General features: G+C 34.8%; 1 protein-coding gene across 1 annotated transcript in view; it reads left to right on the top strand.

Moving 5' to 3' along the window:
- Nucleotides 1-16,370, top strand: part of SGCZ (sarcoglycan zeta) — a 215,784-nt gene that overhangs the window by 165,289 nt on the left and 34,125 nt on the right. Inside the window, exon 5 of the mRNA XM_026033647.1 lies at nt 4,882-5,004. Coding sequence (XP_025889432.1) covers nt 4,882-5,004 — 123 coding nt within the window. The remainder of the gene's footprint in view (nt 1-4,881; nt 5,005-16,370) is intronic.

The following is a 16,370-nucleotide window of genomic DNA, read 5'->3' as shown; positions in this document are numbered from 1 at the left end:
TGCAATGTGTTTATGCAACTGCTTACTCTTATTTCAAATAGGAAATGAAAATGTAATGAAATAGAATTCATTCTTTGTAGCATTCATTGATCTGTAGGCAGTGTTACATTTCACAGCCATTGCCATGATATCCACATCTGGTTCCGCATCAAAAAGACAAATTTAGCATGTATTAGTTTTTATTAATAATCTCTCCAGTGATTTGAATAAATTAACAGCTATTTCAGTAGTAACTATGTAGTAATAATAAGGGATCCACCATAAGGTGTATCCCCATTCTTAGGCGTAGCCCCATTCTTTTAACATAAAAAAGTAGTGCTAATCCTGTTAATGCTATTTCGGACTAGCTGAGCTCTAGGGATATTTTTATATTTTATGAAATCGAGGATGTACAAATGCTGAGTATCTAAAATATAAATATTTCTTAGCAGAAGCAATCATGTTCACTACTGATTATATTTCTGTATGTCACTCCTCATGAAAAGTTACATTATTCAAAATACAGTAAAGGGATGGGAGAGAGTATCCAAAGGTGGACTTTTACCTGCAGCAATATAACAAGTACGAATTTGGTAGATCTTTTTTCTCTCAAATTTCTCAAATCTCAAATATCTCTCAAAATTCTGTGTAGTTCATTTAGAGCAGAGTATTCAAGAAGAAAGGATGGGCCAATGATGGACACACTCTTTGAACTCTGTGTGCCTGGTTTGATTTACCTGCTGTACCACAGACATCCTGCCTGACCTTTAGCTTAATTTAGCAGAGATTTTTGAACCGGAGAATATTTCTTAGAAACTTGCCTTGCATGACCTGTGTGTTTGTGCCCAGCCTGCAGGTTGTAGAGGAGCTCCAGGCTTTCGGAGCTCTGAGCCTTCCTCTTGGTTTGGTCTCCATTTAACGGCAGCAACTTTAGCTGGATTTCCAGCATGTTCCCTACCTCCAGGACACCTCTGTCCCAATCCTGCTCTTGCAGAGGTGCTGGGTGCTGAGAACCACACCTGGACTTAACTCTAGGGATCATGCTGTATGCATATATATACACCATATATATAGTGATTTTAAAGGCTGTGAATTTTTTGATTATTGCCTTATTGTAGAGATTAAGCTTTATATTTGATCATAACATGATTGGTATTTAAGGGCTTCAGGCTTCTTAACAGCTATATCATCATGCCTAGCGTAAAACAATGAGATTGTTTTAAAACAGTAATATTTGTTTTCTGCAAATTATAACAGAATTCTTTCTTGCACTTTCTAATAGTAATTCAAAATACAGCCTTCATGGAATATAATAAGATTTGTCTAATTTTGAATACTACTTACTATTGGTACTGCCAGTGAGATGATTAATCTCACGGCAATTTGAGGGTCATCCTGTAATCATTTGTTTTGTGCCCTTGGGAACATACAGCTTAATAATTTTTTGTCTCGATAAAAGGCCATAGCAAAATACCCTTCATAAATCGAACATTCATCTTCTTTTTGTTTCAGGGATAAATGAGTATAGGAATTGCCAAACATAAACTGCTTTTATATGCATATAGTCTAATTTCCACCAAAAGTTCTCTCTCTACACTGAAATTATACTTTATTATGGCAGACTATAACATAAATAATTCTAAATTTCTTTAACCTTTCCTTCAGACTTACATTGAAAATTTAAGTGGCTGCTGCAGACCAATCTTAGAATAAAATGAAGTTTAAAAAGCAATTTAAAAGCAAAATTGTGAAGGAAAATAAATATTCAATTCCAGAAAAATATTGAGTTTATGAAATCAGACTTGTGATTAAAAAGAAAAAAAAAACAATCTTTTCTAAATCTTCCACAAGGGAGTATATTTTAAGTATTTTTGAATATTGTTTTTATTAATTTTGTATTATATGAATGATTATTATGTGTTTTAAATTTTTAAAAATGAAGTGCAAACATTTCTAAGCCAAAAAGGAAATACTGAATTCCAAAAGGATACCAAAAATGAATGTTTTAATAGTGCATAGATTTTTTTTCCATTCTGACAAGTGATTGGTAAAATGAGATTGGACTTCCATGTGATGCTAGTGATTTTGTGTACTGTCCCAAACTTATATGTTGTACAGAGTTGTTGATGTCAAAATAGTCTTAGATAAGCCACAAGGTTCTCTAATTACCAAAGTTAGTAAGGCTATTTGATTTTTCAACCCTACCATGTACAATTTTTCAGGGCAAGTTGACAGGTTAGGCCCAGGCCTTTTTTTTCTTTCCACCGGATAACACAGTGGCAAAATATTAGTGGTACACAATCATTCTCACACCTTAAATTAAATGGCTAAATAGTAGCAACCACGCTGAGTAGCATGCTGTATATTGAGTTACATTAGCACTTATTTTATCATCAATAAAGTTAAAAAAACTTTGGGTTTTTTTTCTTTTATCCCTGACATCTTCCCTCAAAGTCACAAGTTTTCTGGGAGCACTTACATTCAACAAGAAAGCATTGATCGTTTTTAACCTCTATGAGTCTTCCCGTTCTGAACTATGAGAAGCATTATAGAAAAACTATTTCGCATAGCACTGTCTAAAGAGGATTGCACATTGGTTTTAATACTGTGAACAGTGTTTGTTCATGACTACTGAAGGTCACTGTAAATTATATTTTGAGCATCATATAACAGCTGTGTATAAATTTTCAGTGGATCATATATTCTTTAAAAGCCGGTCATTTGCAATTTCTTGCAGTATTTCAAACCAATATAGAATTTATTCTGTTTTCTCTGTTGTACAAATGAAATGGAGGATATTTCTCTGTCCATAATACCTTCCCTATGATTTTTATCCATATGGATTCATGAGTTATTCCAAGACTACTTTAGAAATCCAATTAGGATTCAATGAGAAAATTGTCGAATAACTATTCTCAAAGGTCTTAAGGTCTCCCATAACATCCTCATACGGAAGCTCCGGGACAGTGGACTAGACGAGTGCACGGTGCGGTGGATCGAGGGCTGGCTGGATGGCAGAGCTCAGAGGGTGGTGATAAATGGGGCCGAGTCCAGTTGGAGGCCTGTGGCCAGTGGTGTCCCCCAGGGGTCAGTGCTGGGCCCAGTGCTGTTCAACTTGTTTATCAATGACCTGGACGAGAGCACGGAATGCACCCTGAGCAAGTTTGCAGATGACACCAAACTGGGTGGAGTGGCCGACACTCCGGAGGGCTTTGCTGCCATCCAGAGGGACCTGGACAGGCTGGAGAGTTGGGCAGAGAGGAACCTCATGAGGTTCAATAAGGACAAGTGCAGGGTCCTGCACCTGGGGAGGAATAACCCCAGGCATCAGTACAGACTAGGGGTTGACCTGCTGGAAAGCACCTCCACGGAGAGGGACCTGGGAGTCCTGGTTGACACCAAGTTAACCATGAGTGAGCAGTGTGCCCTCGTGGCCAAGAAGGCCAATGGGATCCTGGCCTGCATCAGGAGGAGTGTTGCCAGCAGGTCAAGGGAGGTGATTCTGCCCCTCTACTCAGCTCTGGTGAGGCCGCACCTGGAGTACTGTGTGCAGTTCTGGGCTCCCCAGTATAGGAGGGACGTGGAGCTTCTCGAGAGGGTCCAGAGAAGGGCAACCAGGATGATTAAGGGAATGGAACATCTCTCGTATGAAGAGAGGCTGAGTGAGCTGGGCCTGTTTTCTCTGGAGAGGAGAAGGCTGAGAGGGGATATGATTAATATGTATAAGTTCAGGAAGGGAGAATGCAGGGAGGAAGGGGACARGCTGTTYTCACTGGTGGCCAGCGAYAGGACGAGGGGTAATGGCCACAAGCTGAAGCACAAGAAGTTCCGTCTCCAGGTGAGGAGSAACTTCTTTACTGTTAGGGTGACAGAGCAGTGGAACAGGCTGCCCAGGGAGGTTGTGGAGTCTCCTACTCTGGAGGTCTTCAAAACCCGCCTGGATGCCACCCTGTGCCACATGCTGTAGGTGTGCCTGCTTGAGCAGGAAGGTTGGACTAGATGATCTGTAGAGGTCCCTTCCGACCTTAAATATTCTGTGAATCTGTGTAAGGTGTGCCTTGCAACTAGTTACACAGTACACGGTTGCTTTTCAGTGCCATTTTCATAGAGTTCTGCTTTCCTTCATGTACAAAATAAAAAATGGTAACATAGGATTTAAATGACAAAACATGGGAATATGGATAAGATCTGTAAATTGAAAAGTTCAGTAAATTTCAGAGGGGTTTGATATTTGCAAATTTTCTAAACTGTGCTATCATATGCTAAACCATAGATCTGTTGAATCTCAGAATTAATTTAAGAATTTGGTGCCTTGAGATGTTTTAGTTAGGTTTCATAAAATGTGAGATAGCATATGATATTTCAACTCCTTTTTTAATTCTTTTTGCCAGCCAGATATTCAACAAAACAGAACTGARTAATTTCTTCTAAAAACGCCTTTCTGCCATATTGAGTTGTTAAATGATCTTCATGGTATAGGCTAATGTGTTGTATTCCCCCACTGTCAAGAATTTGCCATTTAAGCAGGAAAAAAAACCCACAAAAACAGGAAGCCTGCCCAAACAGGCATTTTAAGAGCTCAGAGTTTAAGCACATTCTAAATTCTTATGTTGCCTTCCCCTCTTCGCACTGAACTATGTTTTTTATAGTGATTTTAGCTTCTATTCTGCAGTAGTGAAATAGTTACACTGTAAGTATACTTAAGAATATTTTATAATACAAATTATCCAATAGATAATTTGTATCTAATAATAATTTTGGATAATAATAATTTTGGATAATAAAGTCAACCATTTTATAAAAACCTGCTTCATTTGGTCTGTTTTAGACATTCTTTGCATGTTGATGAGTCCTTATATTTTTTTATAAAATATATTAGATGAACCATTCTCTTCATTTCAGGAGCTGATGCTGTGGAGGCCCAGTGTAAGAGATTTGAAGTGAGAGCAAGTGAAGGTGGGAAAGTACTGTTTTCTGCAGATGAAGATGAGATTGTCATTGGAGCTGACAGACTCAAAGTAACAGGTACAGCAATGATAAGGTTTCTAAACAGTTACTAATTCTATGTTTTTGATAGCCTTAGAGACAGCTAATCCTGAGCCTGTTTACTAGCCTTAGTTCATCTMTCCGACTTCCATGATTTTTTCACTGTAAAAGGAAAAATATCAGTAGTTATTCTCTGACCAACCAAAGTAGATTTCATAATACAACAGAAGTGTTCCTCTGTAGGCAAATTTGAAATCAGACTCAGCAGGATCAACTGTGGTATAAATTACTTTTACCACAGTGATTATTTATTTTACAGGTCATTATTAATAATAATAATTAAACCTTGCTTTGTGGTGTCTATGCCATTTGCTTAGGCAATGCCCCTTCATAATGATTATAGTTACCATTATATATTATGACCTTTGGTTGTGCTATATGCACAATATCAAGTCTTGTTTCTAGTGAGTTAAGAGTATTTAGTCTGCTTAACTTTGCATGAATGTAGCAAGCTAAAAACATTTCTTCACCTGAACATGTATTAAAAAGAATAATAATAATTAAAAAAAATCTGTTATTTTACTGTCACTATAGAATGAAAAAAAAATTGTATCAGTAACCTTGATATTCAAAAAATGTTAGCTTATAAAATATCAGTTGCCTCGATTTATGTTAGGAAATACTTTAACTTCAACTGCTTTATAAAATCTTGCCTGAACTTGTTCTAGACCTGAGCTATCCAGGCATAATCTAGAATAATATCCAAAGTCTGAAGCAAACTTGTTTCACCAGTCAAGAATAACTAGCTTTAAGTTAGTCTGTGTCTAGAGGTGCAGGAACTAAAGAGTTTGAAATCTGAATATACTATTTCTGAAGTTCAGTTGTATAGAATCAGCATCTGGATGATGCTGGTTTGTGATGATGAAGATAAGAGATACCTCAATTGTTTCACAAAACTGATATGTATTGATAGCAAGTATTCACCTTTTTAGAAAGTTATTAGGTAGTTCTACTTCAATGTAACACCAGACAGTATTAAAATAGTCTTAGCTATTCTCTTATTCAGGTATTGAAGTATTCTCTTATACCCAGTTCTAACTAGGCCCGGTAATGTAAGTTCAAGGTATGAATTTTCTTCATAACATTCAGAAAAAAAAATATTGTTGCTATTCTTCCTCTTCAATTTGTATGTGATCTCTGTTTATCTTCTTTAGACCACCAATCTTTTTTAATACTGCTAAAGAATTTCGTCCCAGCAGTTTAATGATGCCTTGATATTCAGTGTAATATTATAAGCTTCATCTATTTACWGAATTAGTTGTAAGAGAGGGAGAAGAAGAAAGAGAATCATACTGAACCCTGTTAGCATTCAAATTCAGTCAGAATGTTAAGTACTAGGCAGGGCTTAATCTTGGATGTACAATTGACACAGCAGATTTCAAATAATCTATAATAAATTACAAAATAAGCATTTTGCAAAAGGCATTGAGGATTAAATTTGCTGCCATTAGGAAATCTAATCATGTTTTGTAGATTTCACAGTATATTTTTTCTTTTATCAGACTTGGAAAGCAAAGCCTCRCTCAGCTCTATTTAACTTCTGAGTAGCTTTAGTACCTGTTGACTTCAGAGGAATTAGAAAGCAGATGAACCAATGGAAATAGTTTTGATGGTGTTTAATATGGGATATAGGATTCTTCCTTGTGAAAAGAACAGGATTTTCATCTTAATTCTAGAAAAGAATCTTGATAGTATATATTTTAATACTAAGCACCAAAGGGAAAAAAAAAAAAAAAAGACTAGGAAAATCTAAGTTAATGCTGCTTTGATATCTTTATCTGACTCTCAGGGATTATTGCATACCTGTTGACTTCCATCAGGGAATCTCACTACTTGAGTTGTTTGTACAAGTAATTGATTTTTGTTCAGTGACTAAGATGAAAAGTAAACAAGAGAGATTTGGGATCACATTTAAGTAAAAAGACTTTCAGTGAAATAGATAAATTATTTCAGGACTAAAGGAAAAAAAATCAAAACATTTTCATGAAAAAACAAAAAATAAATAAGAAAGAAAATTAAATATGCAGACAGTAATCAATATATCACAAGGGAAAACAGCCACCATAAATTTGAGCCTTATGAGTCTTTTTTCTTTAATTTTAATTTGATTTTTGCATCAAAATGTTATTTTTTAAATGCCTAGGGCCTCCCTTAGTTTAACCCTTCCATCATCTCTTAAGAAACTTATTTTTCTTCATAATGAGGAAAAAACATTATTTCTAAAATAACAAACTTTTCTAGAAGTGTTACATAGAAAATCYTCCAGTCAAGATTTCTTCCCTGAAACGCTTTTTGCAGCATATGCACTAAGCTCCAACCAAATAGTAAAGCCATCCATAAGCCATCTATGCTTTATTATTGACTACAGTCTAAAGAAGAAAATATTGAACCTAGATTCCAGGAGGAAATTGAAAGTTGTGAGATACACGCAGACTCCAGAAAACTTAAAAAAAAAAAAAAAAAGAAAACTACTCAAGGGAGAGGTCAAAAAAAATCCTATCTTGGTGGAAAAACAAAATAATAAAACCCTCCTTTCACATAGCAGGTTTTGTTATTCTGTCCAAAGACTGTGTGATACTTTTAAAGTCTTCTACAAACACATGAAAGGTGATGAGTCCCTGTGAGTAGCGTCAGTCAGATTGAATTACTTTGTGTGACATAGCATGACTGATGAAACCTGGCAAGGCATTATAATGTCAAACAACCACCAGAGTTTTTTTTTTCCAATGCATTTCTGATGCCTGTGTTTTGATAATGGTCTTGCCTTGAGGTGGAATATTGGAGAGAACTAATGAAAGAACAAAGGAAAAGAAAAAAATATCAGAGAGCAAAAATAAGTTGTGCTTATTTGGAGAGGAAACCATCACTCATAGTTAAAATGTGGTAGTACAATAAAAACCTGGTTTTATTTGCTTTCYTTGCTGAGAATAGTGTCTCTTTGGAAACACTTTTCTGTGAGTGGGTCTAATAAATTATTAGTATTTTGATAATTAAATTTTCTGAAGCATACCTATTTTGCTGGTATGTATGGCAGTGTGTGGCAGAGTATGTATGGCAGTGTATGGCAGTATGACTGTGGCAATGTGGGTTTTGCTTTATCTGACATTTTCTGAATTCTGAGAAAAAAAAATGGAGAGCCTTAAAGAGCAATCTATTGTAAGGTAATATAAGAAATCCTTGATTAGTACATACTTGRCAGATGAAGCCTACAACTTGTCATTGATTATTTTTGCAACATTTCTATTGTAAATTTTAGTACAGGCAGMCTACTCTAGGGAAAAAGATATAGCAGAAACAAGATTGTAAATTCAGATATTAATAACTTAGACCATTACTTAGAATTTGTGATCTTATTTCAGACCTTAAACTATAGACCATCTGCAAAAAAGGAAACTTATTTCTAAGGTTAGTCACTAGGAACCCAATAAATAAAAAGGACTTTCAAGTCTAGTCATCCACATTTCTTCTACATATTAGTATTCTTTGACTGACCCTTAAACTAAGGGTGAGCTAGGGGCTACAAAAGGAAGATGAAACTAGTATTCCAATAAAACATGAGCAAAGATTAATTCATAGAAACTAAATCTCAGATTCCTGCCTTCACCTCAAAAATCATACATCTAGTAAAATAGCCTTCCTCTCTTTCCCACTTTCAGTTAGACTCCTGAAAATCTCACCACATTCTGTTCAAGTTTTCTGCAAAGGTACTCTATCATATGGGGGGTACTTTCCATTGAGCCTTAGAGAGAATGAAGTGAAAGGCATGTGGAGATAAGCGTATTGTCATGGAGCTGGGACACAAACAGTGATCCTGGTGTTTTCCCAAGTTCCTGATGGATTTCCAAGTTCCTTCCCACACACTGTGCAAGCCTTCTCCATCCCTTCCCCATAGCCTGGTGCAAATGGATAGAGAGGACCTGTAGCATCACAGAGCACCCCTTGGCTCCCTCTGCAGTTATGGAGCTAGGATTTGACTTCTTTTGTTTTGTTGATTTGACTGCTTTCATCTAAATCTTGATACAAAGTTCCCTGTCCTATACTTTTACATATTTCTCTTAATTACAAGAAAATCTCTTTTGTATGAGATTCTTTTAGTAAGACCACTTGGTTGTTCTGGCAGGTGAGAGGGCAGGTGAGAGGGCAAACATATCTAGTCTCTCAGCTATATGTCTGCCACAGATAGTTGTCTGGAAGCAGATCAAGACCTAGCTCCAAACACATTTTTTGAGACATTTCTAAGACAAAAGGTTGTGATTCTTTAMATAAAAGCTTTCAGTGTATGTGTGTGCTGGTACAGTTTGTTCTTCTTAAACAAAAYCATATTTATTGGCTTTATAATAAGCACTAAGCAAACTGGAGGTCTTCTAGTTACATTCTAAACAGAACTTTTATATTTTGTATTAAGTAACTGTAAATAAAATGTTTTTTTATAAAATAAAAATTACATTTTTACATCTGACATTTGAGGGGAGTTTTTCAGTTAAGGCTAAGGGCACAACATCAGAGCTTTATTTTTGTTGCATTAAACTTAAAATGATTTATGCACATTGTACAAACATGCTGGTATTACAAAATGCAAGTTTATCTAGGAATTTTGAAGATATTTTTGAGAATACACTGCATTTTAGTCCTCATATTACTTTCTAAACATCTCTGGCTTGACTGTAGTGGTCTACTTTATTTGGCTGTGATTTCACTTCTAACTCTTCAAAAAAAAAATATAAGACACAAAGAAAATGGATTTCTTGTGGATTTAGGTACCTTCTGTCTGAATCAGTTATACCTTTATATGTTGTTTTTGTGTGGGGGGGTTGTGTTTTGTTTTGTTTTTTATTAATTGTATTTTTAAAAGGCAATGCAAGAATTGATTTGCAAAGTAAACAACATATAGATCTAGCAGCAGAAGTGATTTCTGTTCTATAGTCAAAACCAATTATATTTTATAGATCCAGTAAACAAACTGTATCATTATTTCCCGTAATCCAATCTAGATTGTCAAGAAAATATTATTCATTTTTTAAGAGAAGTAGTTCTTATGGTTTGTATTAGTTTCTTAGCTGCTTACTTTCCTCTATTCCATTTTTACCATATGTCTGAGCGGACTGTTTCAATGCAGGATCCAAGTCCTTTCTGGATGAGACTTAATTTTATTATGATGATAATTAAATATTTTATCAGTAATATTTTTGCTCTAAAATAAGAAGCTAATAAAAACTTGTCAGTTAATATTTTACCAAGGCTTTAGTAATGCTTCTATAGCATTAAGCTAACCTTTTGAGAGAGAACATATAACAAGTATATGGACCTCCTTGTCTCTACTGCATGAATTGATACAATTAGGTGAAGATCAGTTTGTTTCCATATTTAAGACAAGACAATTCATCTATTCATAGCAATTGTAATTGCAATAAGGCTTGCACCTGGTGGCTAGCATAGCAGGAGAAACAAACACACAAGAGAAAAAGTAGCATAGAGGCTTTGAAGACCATTATGACCATCTCTGAACCTTCTTCCTTGTCAAATAGCAAAGTCACATAACAAGATGAAGTAAGGAGAGAAAGACAAAAGAAGGCATGCTTCAATTTAATGCAAACCTTCTCAAAATAAAAGCAGAACAGGAGGAGGTCAAATGTACTTTCCAACCCATCAGTGTCATGTAGAAATCACCAGATTTGTGAAGGGCTGCAAGTTTCCTTTTCACTACAGTCTCTTACAGGCTTTAAATGGGTTCAGATGGCTTTGATCAAATTTACTTTTGATTTACATCACTAGATGAAAGATCGGAGCCTTGATGACTCAAGGAAACTTCACTAGGTGTCTCCATATTAATATCTGAATAATATTCAGAATTAACATGCATAGGAGTGCCCCAGTACCTCAATTTTGATTTTGAGATTATGTTGTAGGACTGTGAGTTTGCAGGTAATTGGAAATAAGATATAAAGGTCTTCTAGAGTAGTTAAAATGAAATGATAAAGTAGAAATATGGCTTATGGATATAAAAAGGAAATATGACAGAAATATGAGGAAATGAGGAATATCTCTGAATTCTAAATTACTTTGAAAGAGTAGAAATAAAACATTTATAACAACTACTGAAATATAGAATAATAAATGGTTATTTGATATATGTTGTTATGATGGTAGAAATATATTTAGTGTCTTCAGAGGCTGACTATGAATTTTGGTACAAATGCGAGTGAGGATCTTAGATTTGCCATGTTCAGTTGGTGGATTGTCATTCAAGACAGATGGAGTTTGGAGGATGAGGTGGCACAAGATGGAGGGAAGCACTTAATCACTGTAAGCTGATTTACTCAGCCAAATCATAGGTGACACCAATAAAAATGCTGTATTTGAGATATCAAAAAGACAAACCTTTGAGTAGATATGGCAAGCTCCCAGGTTCCCAAACACTRAATGGAACAGGATTTCTTCATTATCATCTATGAATAATAAAAACACTGCTTTTCATGTGCAGAATTTCTGTACAGTAATCTCTAAAAAGTACTGGATAAATAGGATTTCTGAGAAGATTATTTGGATATGAAGGAATTATTTAGTGTGAGGACTTTTTCATATGAGAGCTCTGTTTGATGGGTGGCTTTTGCAGAACTCCAACCACTTTACCCTTTCAACACCTTCCTCTTGAGGTGCAACTGTAGGACAGTTCAAAGCTGTTGCTGAACCATAAGTTTTGTAGGCAGGTTAAAATGATGAGCCTGAATGCTTGTTCAGGTTGCTGCATGGGTTTATTGATAAATGTCTTTTAGCTCAAGGATGAATGTATCAATCCAGCTTAAAGGTAAGTCCAATGAGGACTGTAGTTTACTATATTTATGGCTGGAGGAAATCATCGCTGCAAGGATAAAAAGAGTTTATTTTCAAGATTTTGATTTTGGCATTGTAATGTAAAGACAGTGAGGTAGTGACTGGGTACAGGAATGTATTTAAAGAAGTAAAAACTTGATAGAAGGGATTTCACTGAAAAGAGATTAGACTCAAAAGGAGAAAAATGTGCAAGCAGTCCTGTCAGCTTAGGACACTATAATCGTTTTATACAACTATTCCAAGAAGAAAGTTCTCAACAAGGCTGTGTCCTATAGGAGGCACATAGAGACAGCATACACTGAGGGAGAAGCAAGGAAAAGGAAGAGAAAAAAGAGCAAAACAATCTGATATTTGTACAGAGACAAATAATTCTTTTCTCATGTGGGATGTAACCTATTTAATTCTGTTACAAGGGAGTTATGTTTTTGAACTGATTCTCTGCTCCTCTGAGATGTTCCTTTGCAGAGCATAGCCAGCAGCATCCTGAAGTTAGTGAAGAGGTTATTTGCCATGCTCTGGTACAGGGAGTGTTGATCTGATAAAATCAGGTTCTGATTTTATCATTTCAGTTGAATCTGTTTTCTGTTTAAATCTTTGACACCAAGATTAAGGTGTTGAGTATTTGTAAATATTTTTTTAGGAAAAATTGGTAGAAACACCAAAATTGGCATCCCAATCCCAGTTCTGAGTTGAAGGTCTGTGTCAGAGTCTAGGGTTGCAACTTAAAGCAATTTATTTCTCATGGATCTGCATATTGTGGTATCAGGCAAATCGACATGACTTATTTAAGGGTTAATGGCTTGTGGAAAATTGTTGCAGTGTTAGTATTAGTAAACTTAAAAGCTTAGAAGAAATAAAGTAAATGTATTTTAAACAGATCCTAAACATTTAGAGTGTTTTGATATAGGAAATAGATATGATTTGGATTCAGATTTTATAGTGAAATTCTGTCTCTTAAGACAACCTATGCTAAGCCTGACACCTACATGCCCTGAGGCTTCAGCAGATTTGAAAATACACATTTAAATTACAGCGGTGAGACCCATCTCTATTTTTAAGATACAGCTACTCACAGGAGGGAAAAGTGAATCATAAAGGAGCTCTAAAATTCCTAATTTCTTTCTTTTTTTTTTTTTTTTTTTTTTTCCCTCAAAATACTTGCTTGTGATTTATTTCTGCCTGGAAACAAAATTCTATTGTTGGAGATAAGGTCAGGCTGATACTATAGGATTCGGCTTCAGTAAAAAGTGTTTGACTTTAAATACCTGAAGATAATGATGATGATACTATAGGCCAAACTATCTTGCTTTGGCCTAGAACAGTATTCTAGTTAAATGCTGAGAAGATGTGGTAAGAATGTAAGATCATTTGAATTCCAGTTTGTGAAGTCTTCAGAACAATAGCAGGAAAAGTATCGTATTTTAAGAAATATAACAGGCACCTGACTTTTCCAAATAAAATGTAATGATACCAGTTACTGTGAGTAGTTCCCAAGCTGTATATTATATGTCAGGCATGTGCACTAGTTTCTCTAAATCCTATCTGAAGACACTGTAGAGTGGATTTTTTGTTTTCTTACAGCCTTAAGGCTAAGTTTTAACCTGAATTTCAATACAATTTGCTGTGTTTAGTAGCCATACACTGTATGCAAAGGCTTATKAGAATACTTCATGAATTAGAATGTATTTCCAATATTTATGTGATGTAGAAATGAACTGAAAGATCTTTAAATTTAGGTAAAAAATAACAAAAATATAGAAATCTAAATGATTTTTTAATGATGTAAATATAGTTTTTTTTTCCTTTTGAATAAGCACACGATTCTGCCTTCCATGTTTAACTATATTTGTTTTTACTTTAAATGTTCAAAATGTGGCATTATACTGTTGTTTGTTTTTTTTCTTTTTCCTGTTTCTCCTTTTTGTTCTCTAAACATGTAGAAAATACAGCTCCAATAGAATGGATAAATGAAAACATAAAATATTTCTGAGATGGAAATGTGAAAAAAATGAATAGGTAACAGAGTAGTCTATGATTTGTATTTCTGGTTTTGAATGCTACATGTTGCATCACATTATTCAAGTATTCTTCAYAAGGAAATACTGCTTAAGTCCATGGCAATGATGATTTGATCTACTCAGAGAAGATAGCGCTTTCCARCAGTAACATTGTGGACTTTATTATCCATCGATCTATTTATAAAGCAGGTATGCAGGCGAAGCTGTGAAAAAAATATAGATTCAAATAATTTCTGCTGTGCAATACATCTCAAAGCTTATTCATAGCAGACTCCTATAACTGGGAATAATTTCACTCACAGGAAGCCAATCCAGAAAAAAAATTATTCGCCCACAAACATATGGCCTGCAGCCTTCAGCCTACATTGTGAATATAAATTCCTTTCCTCTTCATGGCTAATGATGAGTTTACATTTCACAGTTTCTGACAATATTAAATTCAGCACACCAAGACACAAGCATAATGAGCCATCTTTTTGGCTCTAAAAACATAGTCAATACATATGAGCCTTTATGTTTGAATTAAAGATATCAAACAGTATGGCTTTGCACAACGTTCAGAAAGTACAGAGGAATATATGATCAAGTGTATAACAACTCAGAATTGGAAACATAAATTCCAGAAAAGTAGCAGAAATCAACATAAATTCTATAAAATAAATAAAATTACATTTTCTAGGAATCATCTCATAAAAAATGATTKAAAACAAGTAAAAGTTATGAATATTCAGTCAGGATTGGCTGTATCTAAAGACCCTATAATTGCTTCAAGCTGGAGAATTCAGATGGATTTAGACCATATGGGTAATGATAGAAAAGCGAAGGTACTGATATTGATGGCTAAACCAAAAAGATTGAATATAGATGAAGCTTTTTATAAACAAAAAGAATAATCTGATTCACAGGATTTGGTGAGTGTTCTGGAATGCTTGGGTGCTTCTTATTTGTTTTAACTACACAGCCAGACATCTGTTGGGAAAGTTATAGATCAAAATGCAGACTGTGCAGAAGATTCATGGATTAGAAGGATGATACAGTGTAGAAAAATTAAGGAGAGTTGCTGATCATTGGGGAGGAACTAATTGAGAGTGTAAAGGTGAAGGAAATTAGTGAGAGAAACCATCAAGTAATGTGAACATCTACTCTTTGAAAGCTATGGGAAAAGACAACAGCGAAACAAAATCAATTGACTTCAAGAAATCAATTTTAAAACCTCAGAGAATTTTTAAGTAAGGCTCATGGGAGTCTTCAGAAAATGAGTTACGTAGAATTTGGGATCACAAGCTGAATTAATGCTGTTGTGTTGCAAGGAAGACAAATGTCATGATGGAGTACATAAACAGAAGCTKAGCATGCAAATCTGTTCTGGTCAAAACTTGCAAGGTCCTATCTGAAGCCTYTTGTCCATTTTGGTGTACCACTATTCAGTAAAAAACCAGGAGAATTCAGAGCCACGAGATTGATTAGCTGTCAAGAAGCATGAACTCAGAGGGAAGAGWGAAAAAAAGATGGTGCTGTTTAGCTTGAAGAGAAAAAAGAATATTAAAGGGAATATGATAGCAGTCTTGAGGCCTTATGAAACTCTGGGATACTTTCCATCATTAAAAAGAAAACATAAGACTTTTAAATGAATAGTGAAGCACTAGAATAGTTTTGCTGTATAGAATTTTCATCGTTTTGTTTTATGAAACAAATTAGACCAACATCTGTTGAGAATGAGATTGTTGATCCCGATTTGGTTTTGAATTTAATGATCACAACAAGGAATGAGCCTTAGCGATAATCAGATATTTTCTTTTTATCTCAATTCACAAGCTAACTAATGTAAATTCAATACATTCTTCGCCTAAAGATGATGTGCTACTAGCTGCAGCTGTCGCTCTTACAGACAAGTACACATGTCACAATTTTCTGCTTGTTTAAAAATATTATTTTATAATATAATAATAAAATAATATATTATTATTTAAAAGAATCTTCTCTAATTTTAAATGTTGTAGGTAGTTTTATGACTCACGTGTAATAGATATTTATTATTTTAAATAATTTTACATGCTTTGTAATATTTAGTATTTCATTTATTTAGTATTGCAATTTAATGCTTTACTGCTAACTAATATTTGGGGCTTTCTTGAACTCTTAGCTATCAGAGCAATCAGTCACCAAAAGATCTACATCACACTTGCCTTTATACAAGAAATTGTAGAGTTTCCTAGCATAAGGACCAACTATGTTTTTGTGGGGTAAGCTTTCGAAAGCTCATAGGTGCTGTGCCTGTTTATGTGATTTTAAAATCAAAAGGTATATTCTTTTTATGTAAAACACACTTAAGGCTAGTTTTGGGACACAGGCCTTTTAACAAGGTCAGTCAGATTTCAGTTATGGCTAGAGGATGCTAATGGTTGTTATTRATTTCTATGCAACACTACCAGAAGAGTCAGAATTTTGTAGAAATTTGCACAAGGATAGTACTTTCCAAAATGTGTTAGATGCAGT

This window comes from Nothoprocta perdicaria, unplaced genomic scaffold (genome assembly GCF_003342845.1).
Source record: "Nothoprocta perdicaria isolate Ctin4 unplaced genomic scaffold, notPer1 scaffold_13, whole genome shotgun sequence".
Classification (NCBI taxonomy): Eukaryota; Metazoa; Chordata; class Aves; order Tinamiformes; family Tinamidae; genus Nothoprocta; species Nothoprocta perdicaria.
Note: the sequence above shows the minus strand (reverse complement) of the source record. Positions and strands in the feature narration are given on the sequence as shown.